The 16564-nt window shown below is 40.1% G+C and overlaps 1 protein-coding gene across 4 annotated transcripts in view; it reads left to right on the forward strand.

The window, feature by feature from the left end:
* Nucleotides 1-9813: 9813 nt before the first annotated feature.
* Nucleotides 9814-16564, forward strand: part of ajap1 (adherens junctions associated protein 1) — a 318303-nt gene continuing 311552 nt past the window's right edge. For all 4 annotated transcript variants that reach the window (XR_009442731.1, XR_009442732.1, XM_059638015.1 and 1 more), the window contains exon 1: nt 9814-10221. Coding sequence is in view for 2 of the 4 variants with exons in the window: in XM_059638015.1 (XP_059493998.1) it covers nt 10184-10221 (38 nt within the window). In the remaining 2 variants the exon portion in view is untranslated. The remainder of the gene's footprint in view (nt 10222-16564) is intronic.

The following is a 16564-nucleotide window of genomic DNA, read 5'->3' on the forward strand; positions in this document are numbered from 1 at the left end:
AGTTTGTAATTTAAATCTAAATAGCTACTTCCCTCTGAAAAAAAATCAGCTTTTTAAAGACAGTTTAGAAGGGCTCCTGTAGGATATCATTGTAAGAGTTCCTCAAAGTAGCATCCTAGGTCCAATTACCTCCAGCTGCTTCATCAATGATCTTCCGTCCATCACAATACCGGAAGTGGAGAAGGTTGCTGATGATTATACAATTATCAGCACCATAAATGACACCTCAGACATGGAAGTAATTGTCCATACACAGCAAGACCTGAGCAATATCCAGATTTGAGCTGATAAATACCAAGTAAAATTTGGGCTACACAAGTGCCGGGGTAATGCCCATCTCGCCAAGAGTGAATTTAATCATCACCCTTTAATAATCAGTGTCATTATCTTTGCTGTATCCCCCACTGGCCGCATTTTGGGGATTATCATTGACAGAATCTGAGCTGTACTAGCCATATGCACACTGTCATTACAAGAAAAGATTAGAGGCTAGGAATCCGGCAGCAAGTAACTCACCTCCACCCTCACCAAAGCCTGTCCACCATCTGCAGGGCACAAGCAAGAGCGTGTGGAATATCCTCCACTTGCCTGGATGAGTGCAGCCTGAATGAGAAGCTTGACACCATCCATGACAAAGCAGTCTGTTTGATTAGCAGTCTATCTGCCACCTTCAGCATTCACTCCCTTCACCTGTGACGTGCTGTAGCAGCATTCTGTACCAGGTACAAAGTGCGCTATACTAACTCACCAAGATTTCTTTGACAGCATCTTCCAGACCCGTGACCTCTACATCTAAGATGGACAAGGGCAGCAGATACATGGAAACACCATCACCTACGATTCCCCTCCAAGTCATATACCTTCCTGATCTTGAACTATAACACTATTTCTGTTACTGTTGATGGGTTAAATTCATGGCACTCCCTAACACCACCATGGATCTTCCTATATTCAGAAACTGCAATCCATCAAGAAAGCATCTCACCACCATCCTCTCCAGTCTAATTAGCCAATAAAATCCACATCCCTTTCAACAAATAAAATACTCCTGAACAGCAGATTCTCACCAAGCAATTAGCTTAGTTATCTTGTGATATTACTGTTTGAAATTTGTTTCAAACTCATCCAGTTCCTGAGTAAAGATGTCTCCTGCAGTTTCCAGTTCTCTCCTTTCCCAAGGTATATATTCCAGCAACTTATCCTCCAGACTTTTAGTATTAATTTGGTTGCCCAGGCTATTTGTAGATTGAAGTCCCCATGATTAAAGATGGTAATATAGCACTTAGTGCCACATGAGTGATTTTCTGTCAGAGTTCTTGTCAGCCAAGGAATGATAATATGGCAATTTCATTTGTGTCCTTTCACTTCTTGGCTGTTATTCTCTTCATTGCTCTAATGTAATATTAGCAATATGGCTAATTCTTAACCATCTTCTGGACAATTAGAGATGGAAAATATATACTGCCTTGCCAGTGACACCTTCATCCCATGAATGATAAAAGAATAAAGAAATCAAAATACTGTAGAAGCTGGATATCTGAAACTAATCAAGAATGCTGGAGAAATTCAGCAGGTCTGGCAGAGCTATGTTGATGCAACAGTCAAGAAGGCACACCAAGGTCTCTTCCTCTTCAGGCGGCTTAGGAAATTGGGTATGTTCATAAAGAACCTCACTGACCTTTACAGAAGTGCCATAGAAAGCATTCTATCTGGGTACATAACTGCTTGGTACAGCAACTGCTTGGACAGAGCCATAAGAAATGATAAAAAAATTATGTGCACAGCCTACACATTAATGGAAGCCAATCTCTCAAACATGGACTCTATTTACATCTCTCGTTGCCGAGGAAAGGCTGTCAGCATCATCAAAGATCCTCCTCACCCAGGTAACACTCTCTTCCAACTTCTTTCATCAGGCAGAAGATACAGAAACAGGAAGACATGCATCAACAGGTTCAAGAGCAACTTCTTCCCTGCTGTTATTAGATTGCTGTATGGATCTCTCTAACTTCAAATAATTGTTGATCTTGCTTTGGGCACCTCCTGCGCAGTTGTAACCATTTGTGCCTCACTCTGTTTAAGCACCCATGATCTCTATGTCCTTGTTTGCTATGATCTGTCTGTACTGCTCGCAAAGCAAAGCTTTTCACTGTACTTCAGCGCATATGACTACAATAAATCAACTTTGTGGAGAAAGAAACAGAGCTAACATTGTGACTTACACTCCAAAAATGTCGTACAAGTCTGGAAAGTTTAACATTCACACTCTACAGATGCTGCCAGACCTGTTGAGTTTCTCTGGCATTCTCTGTGTTTGATTCTCTTCAGTCTTAGTGGTTTTTGCGTTATTATGGACTTCAACTTTTCACCTCCGCTTAACAATGATGAAGACTGAACTTGTTGTAAACAGGATCTACCCACACTGCCTCCTCAATGCAGAATTATAGAATGATGCAACACAGAAAAAGAGACTATTCAGTCACTGCATTGTGACCACGCTTTTGTAGAGATTGTCAATTAATTCCTGATCTTTTCCCAATGCTATGAACTTTTATTCCTTTTCATGTATTATTTTCTACTTCTTTTTCAAATTGTGTTTTTGAATCTGCTTTCACTTCACTTTTGGGCATCCCATTCCAGGTCATAACAACTCACTGCAAAAGAAAAAGGGTCTAGTGTCATTTCTGATTCTTCTGTCAATGACTGCAAATTTGTAACCTCTTGTGACCAATGCGCTGGCACTGGGAGCAGTTTCTTACGATTCACTCATGTATTTAATTATTTATACAAATGTGATTTCTGCATTTGATCCTGAAGAAAGTTGTCCTGTCACTTCGAAGTACACTAGCCTTATCAATTATGTGGGAGAAAATAAGAACAAGGAATAATTTATATTTATATATATAAGCCTTTCCTAAAAAAAAGATTCACTTCAGATGTTCTTTGTTGGAAAAAAAATCAGTTGGTTGAGTTGGATGAATGAAGAAAAGGTGTTGTCCTTAAAAATTAAGTGGGGTATAGCATCATATCATTCAACGTTTCACTAAGTTTTGCACCATTTTGCCCATTAAAGAGCACTAAACAGATTTTGACGAATGGTATTCTTCAGTTGCACACAGGAGGGCAGCAGGTATAGGACAGAGTCAGCAGTGCTGAACTCTCTGCCAAACAGAACAGTGGAATAGTTAATCTTGCAACCCATCATTCCCAGGACTGGCACTTGTAGCATAAATGTGTGGAGTTGCGTCCTATAGGGAATCTGTGCTTGTAGGATGAGATTTTAAGCTGAGATCCCATCTGCCTTCTTGGGTGGAACCATGGTGTCATTTCAAACAAGGGAAGGGGAGTCTCCTTGACCTCCCAGCCAAAATGTATCTCTCAACTCAAACATAAATACCAGAGTTGGGGAGCTGGCGTTTGGTAGCCTGGGATTCCAGAGTGGAGTGGTCAGCTTGTCACAGACAGTAGTCAGTGGCTTGTGAGCCAGGTTAGGGTTGGTCCAATGTGAGGGAGCATGAGAATATGTGTGGAAAGCCACTAGCATTAAGCAACTGCAGACTGTAGAAGGACTATAATGTCTATCTTTAAACTTTATTTTCCTAATTTATACAATGAAGAACTTTTAGCTTATTTGTTTATTTCCTCTATCTTTGTACCTAATCTATTTTAGTACCTAAGATTTGTAACTACATATTATAGAGCCCCTACAATCTCGAAGCGGGCCAGTTAGCCTATTGAGTCCAAACCAATCCTCCCCTACCCCTGTAACCCTGTATTTCCCATGGCTAATCCACCTAATCTAGGTATGACTCGACACTGAGGGTAATTTAGCATTGCCATTCCATCTAACTTGCACATCTTTGGATTGTGGAAGTAAACCGGAGCACCCAGAGGAAACCCATGCAGACACAACGAGAACGTGCAAACTCCACACAGGCAGTCATAAAAGGCAGGAATCGAACCCAGGTCCCTGGTGCTGTGAGGCAGAAGTAGTAATCACTGAGCCACTGTGCCACCCCTTTGTACGCACAGTGGTGCCATGTGAGGCGACAATGTATATTTTTCACTGTGCTCCTGTACTTTTGTGCTTGAGTACACATGGCAATGAAATCTAATTCTAATTCTAAAAAGCTACTCTGGATATTGAATCATTATTTCCTGTGGAACTTTGTTGTAGCAAATTGCCTGGCACATTGCCTAAATTTTACTGATGTAGGCATCATTCACTAAGCCAGCATTTATTGCCTATCACTAACTGCACAAAGTTGGCAGTTACTAGACAACAGCATCCGCTGTGGGTCTGGAGTCATATGTAGGCCAGACCTAGGTAAGGATGGTAGTTTCCTTCCTTCAGTTGCATTTTTGAATCACATTGGTTTTCTTAACATTCAGCACTGGCTTCGTGGTCATCATTAGACTCAAAATTCCAGATTTTTATTTGAACCCAAATTCCACCATCTGCCATGGCAGGATTCAAACCCAAGTTGCCAGATCTGGGTCTCTGAGTTAACAGTCAAGTGATAATGCCACAAGGTCATTGCCTCCATGCTCCTAAATTACAAAGCAGATTACATGCCAGATGTAATTAATTGGCTGTGAAGAATCTTGGGACATTCTCTGGTTGTGACAGGTGCTATGTGAATGCAAGTTTTTTTGCTTGCTTTCACCGTACTCCAGTAAGTCATTTGTGTAAGTTTTCCAGAGAGAGATAATGCATGTGAAATTGTTTTCCAGGGAGATTCAGTGTGTGGAACAGCTTGCAGGGAGCGTTGATACTGATGGAGCATCATTCCTTGCAAACTTATGTCCCAGCAAAATCTAATATCTTCTTTAAAACAGCAATAAATTCATGCCATTAGATGTCCTCAGATTCTCCCAAATAATTCTTTAAAGTCATAATGATTCATTGAGCTCAATTACAAATTCAGTAATTTTCCTGTTGTATTCAACAACAAGCTCTGTTATATTTGGCAATCTGTGGGGGTAGCATAGAGGATCACAGCCCACCTAGAACAAAATCTACCTATCTCAGCCAAACACTGTCAGGGAAAAATATAACATCATGATCCTGGCCAGGGATTGTGCGCTGCCTGCTTACTTTAAGCTCTTTTTGATTCAGTCTGTTTTGTTTTTATCCCTTCTCATCTCGGGGAAAGACAGAATGAAAGTAAAATGGAAAGAAATAGGGGAAACAGAATTTCTAAAAACATTGGAAAGAGACAGAATAGGAGTGACAGAGACCCAGCACAATTCAGTGAAGGGGGATAAGGAATGGAGAAAAAGTGTGTTGGTGAGATCTAGCATATGAAACCCTATGTGACACTGTACGAACATACACTATTTACTCTTGCACTGTTAGTACAGCCTCACTAATTTCTCACTGTGAGCATTTTTGAAAGTAACTATTCCCAAAGAAACATGATTTTTATTTTAAAATGTTTTTTATCCTTCTTTCTATGCTTCTGCACTAACTTAGTTTAACTTTGTTATGCGATTATAGCCTTAAATTGTTGTTGGAGGCATTGGTTGATGAATGCCTAATACATTCATATGACATTCATTGGTCAAGCTGATATTGCAAGTGTTGTTCCATTAGCTTCATATGAATTAACAGCACTGGAAAAATAGTACACACAAAAGAATGCATTAGGCATTCATCAGCTCAATATCCCCAATTGTAGCTTCAGTCCTTATATAGGTGCTGAAAACCTTCTTAAAGAGATTAACCATATGCAGAATATTGGAGCCACTTAAATAGAGTATTGGGAAGTTGTGAGATTCTCAAAGCTGGAACCCTGGAAGTGAGAAAGCATCAAAATTCCATGGGTGATTGTTTTACAATGGTTATTATTCATGGGCTAGTCTGGGAGAGACGTATGTGCTGCACTAGTTGGGGCCTGAAGTTCACATGCTACCTTATAGTGAGTGCCTCATATCCATTAATCCCAAAACTTCCAACTCCTTTCTTTATGGTGTACAAACTTCTTTTCAAACATCAGTTTCAAAATGCTTTGGTTTTCTGTTAAGAGTATTGGTAAATTCAGTCCTATAAGCCATCTGCTAGCAATCCTTTTCTGAGTTTGAGGTCAGCGTTTTCTTGTAAAATTAGGATTGAATTAGTGTACTGAATGTATCTAAGATTCTTTCATTCTGGTGCTTGTGGTCAAATCACAAGCAATTCATACTCAAGAGTAATCCAACAATCTGTGATATCACTGAATTAAATGGCTCTCTCCAAAGTTTTGAGCATTTGACCTATTAAACACCAAGTGACAGCCAGTCGGGATTACTGCTTGCAACATAGGTTGAAAAAGAAGGTAGTTTGTTAACGTCTTCACGGAATGCTGTTAAGACCTCCCCCTTTCTAGTTGAGATATGTGTAACATCAAAGTAATCCTTCAATGCCAAATCATTATCTTGGCGCAATTTATTGCCTGTGGTATGATTACAATATCCAAATAATCTGAAGGCAAATAGACATTGTTTATATTTACAAACATACGTTTGTCTTTGTATTACAAGCCCCATTTGAAATTGATACAGAGCAAAGCAAGGTGGAGCTGCGTTGAAATATACCGCTACTTAAAATCTTTAACCAGAATAAATTGCATTTCTCGATACAAACAACTCCACTGAATCACTGCCTGAATTAACTCTATGCTTCTGTTGCAAAGATCCAAAGTGAAGCTAAACAAATTCTCAGGGGAGCAGTGACCTGAGCGGGGAATGTCGGTCTCAGCAAGTTCGATTCGAAGCCATTTGCTTTCTAGATCGTTTAGGGTTTTGGGGAAAACTGATTTATACTCAATGCAAAAATAAGCTTCCCCTCCTGGTTCGTAACTCGTCCTGGTTCACACGTGCACGCAATGTTGTTATGACGCTCGTGGTTTAAGAACGCACCATGACAGGTAACATTTCTTAAATAGCACACTAAAAATCCATTTGTAATTCCTCAACTGCCTAATATTGTAACCCTGTAGCCCTTTAAAGCCGAGTTAACCGGCTCTGTGTTTCCTACAGTCTCTGTCGGCTTCTGCAGCCTGTGGTTGCTGGGGACAGTAGCTTTGCAGGTTCAGACTGTGTCCGGAACCGAAGGGTGAACGGGTGGATCCTTATTGCTGTGAAACCAGGGCTCGGAAAGCGTCCTGAGCAACTTCCCAACCTTCCCTTTCCAATTGCGTGGGTGTGAATCTGGTGTAATCATTCCCCACCTCTGACCTTGCATCCACCCAGGGGGAGATCACACCCCAAATGCCATCGATATAGACAAGCTGCCGTAGACAAGAGGGAGGTACTGGTGTGCACAGTGGGCCAGCACAGTAATGGTTAACAAGAACAGAAATTGCTGGAAACAGTTGAGCAGGCCGGGCAGCATCTGTGGAGAGAAATCAGAGCTAAGGTTTCGGGTTCGGTGACTCTTGCCCTCAACAGTAATGATTAATTTTATCAAGGTGCGCCAGTATTAATATTGCACAGCAGTAACCATTGATGTACTCTGTACGTTCAAAATTCTCAGTGTCAGGTCCGATGAGTGCAACAAGTTGCATTACGTCATGTTGGATTTTACTGTCAATTTTCTCAATCAGATTAGGCATGGCTTTAAGATTCAGGATGGGGTTCGCTTGTGATTGTGTTTTTTGCTACTGTGTATATGTGTGTGTGTGTGTGTGTGTGTGTCCACCTGAAGGATTGATCCGGCATGTTCCTGAAGTCATTTCGCCGCCCCGCCTTATACCAGGAGAGCTCTTATAGAGCACTACACTCTGAGTGGGACTGAGAATGGGCGTCAGACACACACATACTGTCAGGAAGAGGCTGGGCCGATCTTAGCTCAATGGTCCACAGCCATCACACCTGATCCAGGGCATAAGCAAGTGTGACTATATCACTACTTCTGAGAGAAAATGGGCTATTTCGGGGACGATAGAGTCTCGCCTTACAAAACCTTTGTTTTTGCTTTCCTTTAACTTAAAATTCCCACCCTCTCCAGCGTTTCCAGTATTTTGTGCAGTTTGTCATAAAGAAAAGAAAACACTACCCAGCATAGCAAGTCGAACTAATACCTTATTGTGGGACAAGGAGCGAAAGGCTTAATTTCAGTTAATGAGTGGTGACTTCTGTGGGCTGTGTCCCTGCGAAGCTGATGATTTAGTGTTTTGTTTCAACGTTGAACTTCACACAAGGAGCAGGACCACGGACTGTAACGCAATCAATAATTTATTTGTCGGATAAGCACATCGCGTGCGCGATGCAATGGCTTGATTTCAGCATCCCCGTTTGAACGTCACTTTGCAGGGTCCGCTAATTACATTCCGAGTTAATTGCATCTGGACAGGACAGTTTGCAGCTATACATTACGCCGTAACACAGCCATGGGAGACGTTGCTCACACTATTCCTCGGAATTAATATGCTTTAACTGTGGATTGCAATACTCCACTTAACCAGGAAACATGTATCTGTAATTAATCGCTCGGGTCCCATTAGCATAAATGAGTTGACATCCCATTCGCTGTTTTGGTGCAGGCTCCTATTTTGTTTACACGAAAAAATCCAACTCCGATCCGGCATCTCTTGAAGAGTAACAGCGCACCTATATTTCTAAATAAACAAGCCCTGTGTTTACCATCATCGGGGCCAATATGAGGGAGGAAAGAACTGCAAATTCTTTATGCAGTAATTTGCATGGAATCTGTAAAGCGACGAAGTATTGTGATTTTTTTGTGGCAGGGATCCTGAAGGAGTTAATATTCATAAATGTTTTGTGTGGTGAGAAGACTGGGGTGTACTCATTCTCGTCTTTATTTGCCCATCCTTTTTACAACCACGGGAAGCCCCCGCGGACTCCCGCGTCGCATCAACTAAAACTGCACTCCAGATTCCTTCACTTTCAAATCACCAGCCCTGTTTAACAAGGGGTTAATCATTAGACTACTGGGGAAGGCCAGCCGAGTTTAGGGACAGCGTCTTCAAGTTTATGTCTGCTCTCGCATCGGGCTTTGGTGTGGCGACTGTTTTATTTTCCCTTTTTTGCACCGAGGGAGTTGCAGAAAGCGGAGGGAACCGTGTGTGGACACGGCGTTTCTTTTTGAATCACGCACTTCATGAATTCCATCACCCTTCAGATTTAATCTTCCGTTTGGTCAGATAACGTTCACAAACACAATTGCTGCAAATGTTAAGGCGCGTTCATGTTCAATAGTTTGAACAATGGGAGTGTGTAGATGGAGAGAGAATGCACAGGTATTCCCATTAACGACAATCATCGATTTTATGTACACTAGACAATACGCTCTATCCCTTATGTGCGTGTGTGTGTGTATGTGAGGTGGGGCTAAGGGAGAGAATGCAAACCCATCTTTATATGGTTCCGAGGAAGAGTCACTGCACCCGAAACATTAACTCTGATTTCTCTTCACAAATGCTGCCAGACCTGCTGAGCTTTTCCAGCAATTTCTGTTTCTGTGCCTTCTTTATACAAGTTTGGTGATTAAATGAAAGCGCAAACCAGGTGATGCAGTTTCTGCGTACCTCTTAATTTTCGCTGAGAACTAACACTGGGCATCGCTTGGCGCCTGTACTGCTCGCTCAAAGCGCTGTTACACAACAGCAGGGAGATTGGCATCCTACAAGTTTAAACGTTGCTGCAGCGTACAATAGGTTAATACAAACCTTTAACGTGTCAAACATTGGTCCAGTGTGTGTATGGGTTGACACCTCTGGCTTTTTTTTTGTAATGAAAGGGTGGGGAGAGAAGTGGGGGGGGGGGGGGGGGATGGCTGAACTGACGTCAGCTGGAGCCAGACAGGGCTCTTTTCTCAGTCCCTGGGAATGCTCATCATTACATTGGGCGGCTCTGGAAGCCGGGCATACGGAAGCAGGCTGCTCCAAAACATTGCCGGCTCACTTCTCGTGCGTCCTGATTTCTCTTCCTCTCCAGTTTTGATCTCACCTTCTGTCATCGGTGTCAAGACAGACTCCAGCCAGGTTTGGGGAAATCTGTATCATTTCCAGGCAATGGGCAGAGAAGGAACAGCGCTTTGGGAATTACTTGTTTAAGAATGAATACCAGGCGTCTCCTGCGAAGCTTGACATGGGATCTTAATATTCTTTGAAACTGTCTGGGACAGAAAAAATGGTCTCTCTCCCTTTGGGTTGCAAAGACACGGCTGTATGAGAAGCGAATGCTAACGGTATTCACCATGTTGCTAAAACGTTTGTGGTAAGATCGCATTTGATGAATCCGTTTGCAACTGAGAGGTTTGATTTTCTTTTGTTTGCGTTTGACTGTCCGCCCGTTTAAAACATAAATAATTCTGCGGGCTCCGAGGGACGGCTGCACCTGCTAATTTATTAATACGATTTATTCACTGAAAAATTGGGGAAAATAAAGTAGTTGAGCTTGGGAGAAAGGGGTTTGCAGCACGACATCCAAATTGCTGAGATTTCCGCTGGGCAGCGCTAGACATCCACATTGACAGAAAGAGCGGTGAATGTTCAGCACCACGGAGCGTGGACAGCTCCAAGCGGAACCAGGCAACTTCACCATCTCCCATTTCTCTAGACAACGACTATAGAAATGATCCCTAAGAGTATCATCTCACATTTTATTAACTTCACCATCTCTGCTGGGCAGACACCCACCTCGGAAAGATGCGCGAAAATTGCGATGCAACAGAGAGAAAATAACTAACGATAAATAATTTATGGCACAATAAAATAATCGCACGAACGATACCTTTTTTCCCCATAATCTTCCCGTGTGTACCTGTCAGATATAAACTGTTGAGCGTACTTTGATTAGAACTGGTGAATGCAGAATTTTTAAAAAATCTATATGTTTAGTATAGTAACTGAACGTAGAACCAGAAATATAAACGTATAATCCTCTCTCGATATGCATGCCTATTACTGAAGTGGTGTTCAAAGCTATTATATATATTATATATGAGTTTCCATGATATATAGGTATATGAAAACATGACACTTGATATCGTGAGTTAAGTAATACGTATATTATGTCTGATAGTAGTTATTTGTCGCATGCATGAGTAGTTATGGCATAAAATGTGGAAACTTAATCAAGTTTTGTAGAAAGCACGACAGAATAATTTAGAAAACAACAATGAGCTGGAATAATGCATCAAAGATAATTACTGAAGTATTTAAAGAAAACTGATTAATGCAACGTGATTGAAGTGGGAACTAGTTAAGTAAAGCAAGGTGAATTTCAATGGCAGGGTTACAAACAATAACTAAAACAATGCTGAACACAATTTAAATTTAATCAGTCATAAATGATGGCAACAAAATGCTGAACACAAACCAAATCCTCAGTGAATTGACACAGTCATCATTTGCCAACTAAAGTACAATCAGTGCATTAATATTTTTATGGTTGGTTTGATATTAAATGGATAATTCTATTGTAATTTTAATATTTTATGAATACTCTGAACCATTGTTTGAAAAGTTTTTTTTTCAGCTTTTGATTGCTACATCCCTTCACAATTCCTCCTGTTTCAGGTTCAAACTGATGCAAGTCATTGTTTGAAGTTGCAGTGAGGGATTTATGACAGAGATGAAGAAAATCAGCAGGATTGCCAAATGGGAGCTGTATGTAGAACAGAGGTGAATGAAAGGAGCTTTAAGAATAATTAGCTGTTCCAGGGCATGACAAATCACTGAACATGCCAGCACTCAGACAGTAAGAGAGAGACCCATCTCATTAATGTTTACGATGAAGCCAGCTTAAAATAAACATCTGCATCACAATTTTTAATTGGACATGTCTAAGAACTACATATGTGCATCAATTCCCGTGTAAATATGCATTTGCAGTTGCATATATGGTAAAATTAACATAGAAAATAACTACATGGTATTATTTTGAACATTATTGAGAATACTGAGCACAGTAGTTTGATTTAGTTTCCTACGATGTCAATACATAAAACTCATCAGATACTTTAGAAGTTTAGTATTTGAAAACTGTCCTATAAAGTCTCATCATTAGCACATTGTCTATGTATACCAGTATATTTTCTTCCCAGTATTTTTTGTTTTAAATTCTGAATGCTGGCCAATGCTGGCTATGACTGCTGAGGTGTCAATAGCCCTTCTCTTTGAACCTCCCTCAAGTATCTATTCTTTGTCTATTGCCTGGACACTACGTTATTTGACTGTCAAAGGAATTGCAGCTGAGTCTGATTCTGATCTCATTTAATTGCCACACATGTACATTTTCCAGTAGAGGTCAGTGCATCATAATCAGGAGTGGAAAATTTAGTGGATGTCTCCCTTTCATAGCCTAAGGTCAGTCATAACAACTGAACTGCTACATACTTGAGAGCACTAATTCATATTGGGCATTGTGCTTATGAGGCTTAATATTCTCCAAGGTATTGCTTTTAGCTGTTAGACCATCAGGAAAACCAAGCAGATAATTATTCTGTATTAGAGATATAGCTTTTTCAAATTGGAACATATGTACCTATATTTGTGGAGATGCAGATATTTATCAGTTTTTTTTCTCTCTCAGGTGCTTTTTTTACATGGCTACACATCTGTGCATATGAATACTTTATTAGGAACAAGCTTAATATTGGCAGATGGTATATTTGCTTTTTGAGCTGTTAATGGTTTAGTGAGGTAAAGCTACATTCACATGCCTTTTGTTCCATTGGTATTATATTGATGTGCAATGAGTGTGGTGGCTAGGCCAAAGTTGCTTGGGTAACATTGTCAGGGAGAAGATTGGAGTGATTCATCAATATGTCTCTGTTGGTAGGCCAGGTGGGTGGAGTGATATCAGAGATAATGGGAACTGCAGATGCTGGAGATTCCAAGATAATAAAATGTGAGGCTGGATGAACACAGCAGGCCAAGCAACATCTCAGGAGCACAAAAGCTGACGTTTCGGGCCTGGACCCTTCATCAGAGAGGGGGATGGGGGGAGGGAACTGGAATAAATAGGGAGAGAGGGGGAGGCGGACCGAAGATGGAGAGTAAAGAAGATAGGTGGAGAGAGTATAGGTGGGGAGGTAGGGAGGGGATAGGTCAGTCCAGGGAAGACGGACAGGTCAAGGAGGTGGGATTATGGAGTGATATGTTGTATAGGATCACTGTCTCACATCCCACCCATTATAGAGTTTGGGGGAGTGTGTTTACTGACTGCATTGATTCATTTCCCTTTTACAGAAGGGATTAAGGAATTGCTGGGCGTAATTCTACTGAGAAACCACCCTGGAAAACACAATTCTTCTATTTCTAAAAGAATGAATGAATGTATGCATCCTCAGTCCTAGCGCACATTGTGACACAATATTTTTCTGGCTACGCTTGCATGAACTGCTTAGGGACATAGTCTACCTTCAAGGTGCTATAGAAATAAAACAGATTGTTTTGATAAAGTATAATCAAATCACGGAATATGAATCAATTGCCCAAACAACTTGCAGTCTATACCAAAGGAAAGGAGCATCAACAGTTAATATCTTTCTAAAAACAAATTCTCAATAGTCAATGCTATGGGTGTTGAAAGGGCAGCTGATCATGTTATGTAGAGAATTTGGCTAAAGTAAACATCATTACTTTGAATACTGCATAAAATTGTTATTATTTTCACAATTAGTTCCTGCTGTGTTTGTTTTTTATTGAAATAAATTAATCACAAAACTAATCAGAAAGCAGGCAATTAAATAAAATTGCTGCATTTTGGTGGACTGGAGAAATTCTGAAGTGGATTATTATTCGGAAGCAGGTTTAAATAACTGAGTGTGTTATTAGTTACAGACTTAACAATTATTTGTTTGAAATTTCTTTACCTAATACAGTACTAACTTTAACATGGTATTGAATTAAAATGGAATAAAAATACAAGAGGGAATTAAAGGTTTAAGTTCATTAATTTTCAGAGTTTCATATCTACAACTCAATATTGATCCTTTTACTCACTTGTAGTTCACTCGCCATCTATATTTAAAAATACATATTAAAATTGCATGTTTGTTCACTTTCCTTGTCAACATCTTCCATTATGCATTCCTAAGCTTCAAAATATAATGTAAACTACACATGTACATTTACCCTGCTGGGATTGCCCTTTCCCATCAGCGTGGACACTGAGATGCCTCAGTTTCCCATCTTCCAGTTCAATAGCCTGTCCTGATTTAATTGTAAATGGAGTAACCATGGGAATTCATTGACTAGCATCAGAAAATGTTCATGATGTCTCACAGACTGTTCTGCATTCGTAGTGGGATCTTCATACCTTCAAGGCCACTAAAATAATGCTCCTATTGCCCATACATCAAAAAATTACTATTAACAAAGAAAAAGCAAAGAAGAAGATATTAAGTGACTAAACACATCCTCAAATGAAGAGAAGGTAGCCAAGAGATGGAAGCTCAGTAAGAAAATTCTAGTGAAATTACCGAGGAGGCAGAGGGCATGATCATCATGGACCAAATAATATTGGGGGTGCCTTGCAAGCTGCAGTCAGAGATATAGATACGCTGGGTGGGGTTGTTGACCAGGAGGGATTGAGAAAGCACCTTGAGAATTTACAATTTGTTGGGGAACTAAGAGGCAATTTAAGCCCACGAGCCAGAATGTGATGGGTGAGGAGAATTTGATGCCGCAGCATACTTTGGATATTAATCTCTTACCTCACTGTTCCTTCTCCATTAGATCCAACAAATCCTGTCATGAACTCGAGTCACTCTTCCTAAATTAGTAATGTTATGCCCTGCAAAGCCCCAGTTTCCCAACAATTTCTAAATTTTCAAGCTTTTATGTGAATCCCATCTGGCATACAACTTCATTCATTGTGTCTATATCTCTGACTCCAGCTTTTCACTTAGGTTCCCATATTCTTTAATTTATATTTAATTTATTTAAGTCTTAATATATAATAATGCTTAAAGGTTGTGTGCAATCTATGCCCAAATTTCTGGTAGATGCTACCTTCAAAAATTGATATCTTAGTATTTATTAATGATTGATTAATTAATTAATTAATCATTAATGACCTATGAAGCGATTTTGAGGGTAGTTTCCTTTGAAAAATCATATTCTCAGAGAAGCCAAATGATATTGAAAAACACTTGTCCTCTCTTAAGAGCTGGACATATCAGTCACAGGCACCAATTAATATTGCAAAACTGAGATGCCTGAACAGTGCTAAAAGTAACAGTTGATATAGAATTGAGGGGACTATGAATTGTGCTTTGCATTTTGTATGCTTTTGGATTATAGTAAGCTTTTCTGGTTCCATATGCTTCATGATCTTGATTTCACACCGAAAATTACATCATGAAGTAAAAGGGAGCACGCAAAGTGTCCAGGAATGCTTATTGGCTCAACATTCAGTGTTTAGTATTGTAGGTTGGTAAATGGCCAAGACATGTGGAATGTGACAGTATTAGCTAGCTCCGTAAACATTCCAAAGGGTGTGAAAGGGATATTTGTTGCGAATCTACTTGGGACTATTGTGTGTAACTTTACTTCATTTTCTCCGTCCCTTTTACTGAATGTGTTACGTCTTGCTAGATTCGGTTCCACAGGAGTGAACAACCCCTGGTACTCCTCTCATGTAATAATACTTCATGTATTGTCAATGCAATTATAGAAAGTTTCTCTTTCCCTATAGTGTGGGAATGCAGTAATATCAGATTTAAAGATCTAGTTTTACCTGCTTTCAGGCTTTACAAATACATTTATTTGTGCTATATCAGACTATGAGCTGGTAGCCAACCCAAGTTTCAGACTTTGCAGTCTAGCATTCCTCTGAAAGTATATTATGTTTATGTCATGAGGAAATAAAAGTCATCTGACCAAAATCAACTCACTTCTTTACATAAGCTGCCTTTATCTTCATGTTCCAAACCTACCTTCCCCTTCCTTCCTGAAGCAGTTAAAAACACAGAAACCTATGGTTGTTTCAATAAATGCTTCACCAAAGTTTTCTTTGTTGCCTTCATGAATGATCAGGCAGTCCAGAGAGATCACTCATATTCAGACTGAGAGATACAGTCAGGCGTCAGGACTAGTATAACTGCAGCAAAGAATATAACACTTGTGTTAAGCTATTCTGCCTTCTAAGTAACCTACATGGATGATCATGAGTCTGAGGCAGTTTGCTGTCTATTACAGCATCAAGGAGGTCAGAAATGCAATCATCTAGCACTACAGCAGCTTTATATCCAATTCAGTTAGGAATGTCAGCAGCAGCAGTAGCAACTTAATGATTGCACAGACTTTCCCTCGAGTGCCAAGCAGAAGAGACTGAACACATGTGGCCATCAGAGTGTCAGCACAATATGCAATGTAATGTCTGCTAAGAATGTGACAGCATATCACAAATGTATTTATATTGTGCATTCCTTGATCCAGTCAGGCATTGCCGACAAACTTCAGTGTTGAACATATATAAAGAGCAATTGGTGACATTCAGAATCTCATTGAGCAGAACCTTAGAACTTTGAAGAACTTTTTTAATTTAGATGGTTTCAAGGGAAAAAGTCAGTACATTCCAAATTGTGAGAGTGAAATTATACTGGAGT

This window comes from Stegostoma tigrinum, chromosome 28, assembly GCF_030684315.1.
Source record: "Stegostoma tigrinum isolate sSteTig4 chromosome 28, sSteTig4.hap1, whole genome shotgun sequence".
Lineage (NCBI taxonomy): Eukaryota > Metazoa > Chordata > Chondrichthyes > Orectolobiformes > Stegostomatidae > Stegostoma > Stegostoma tigrinum.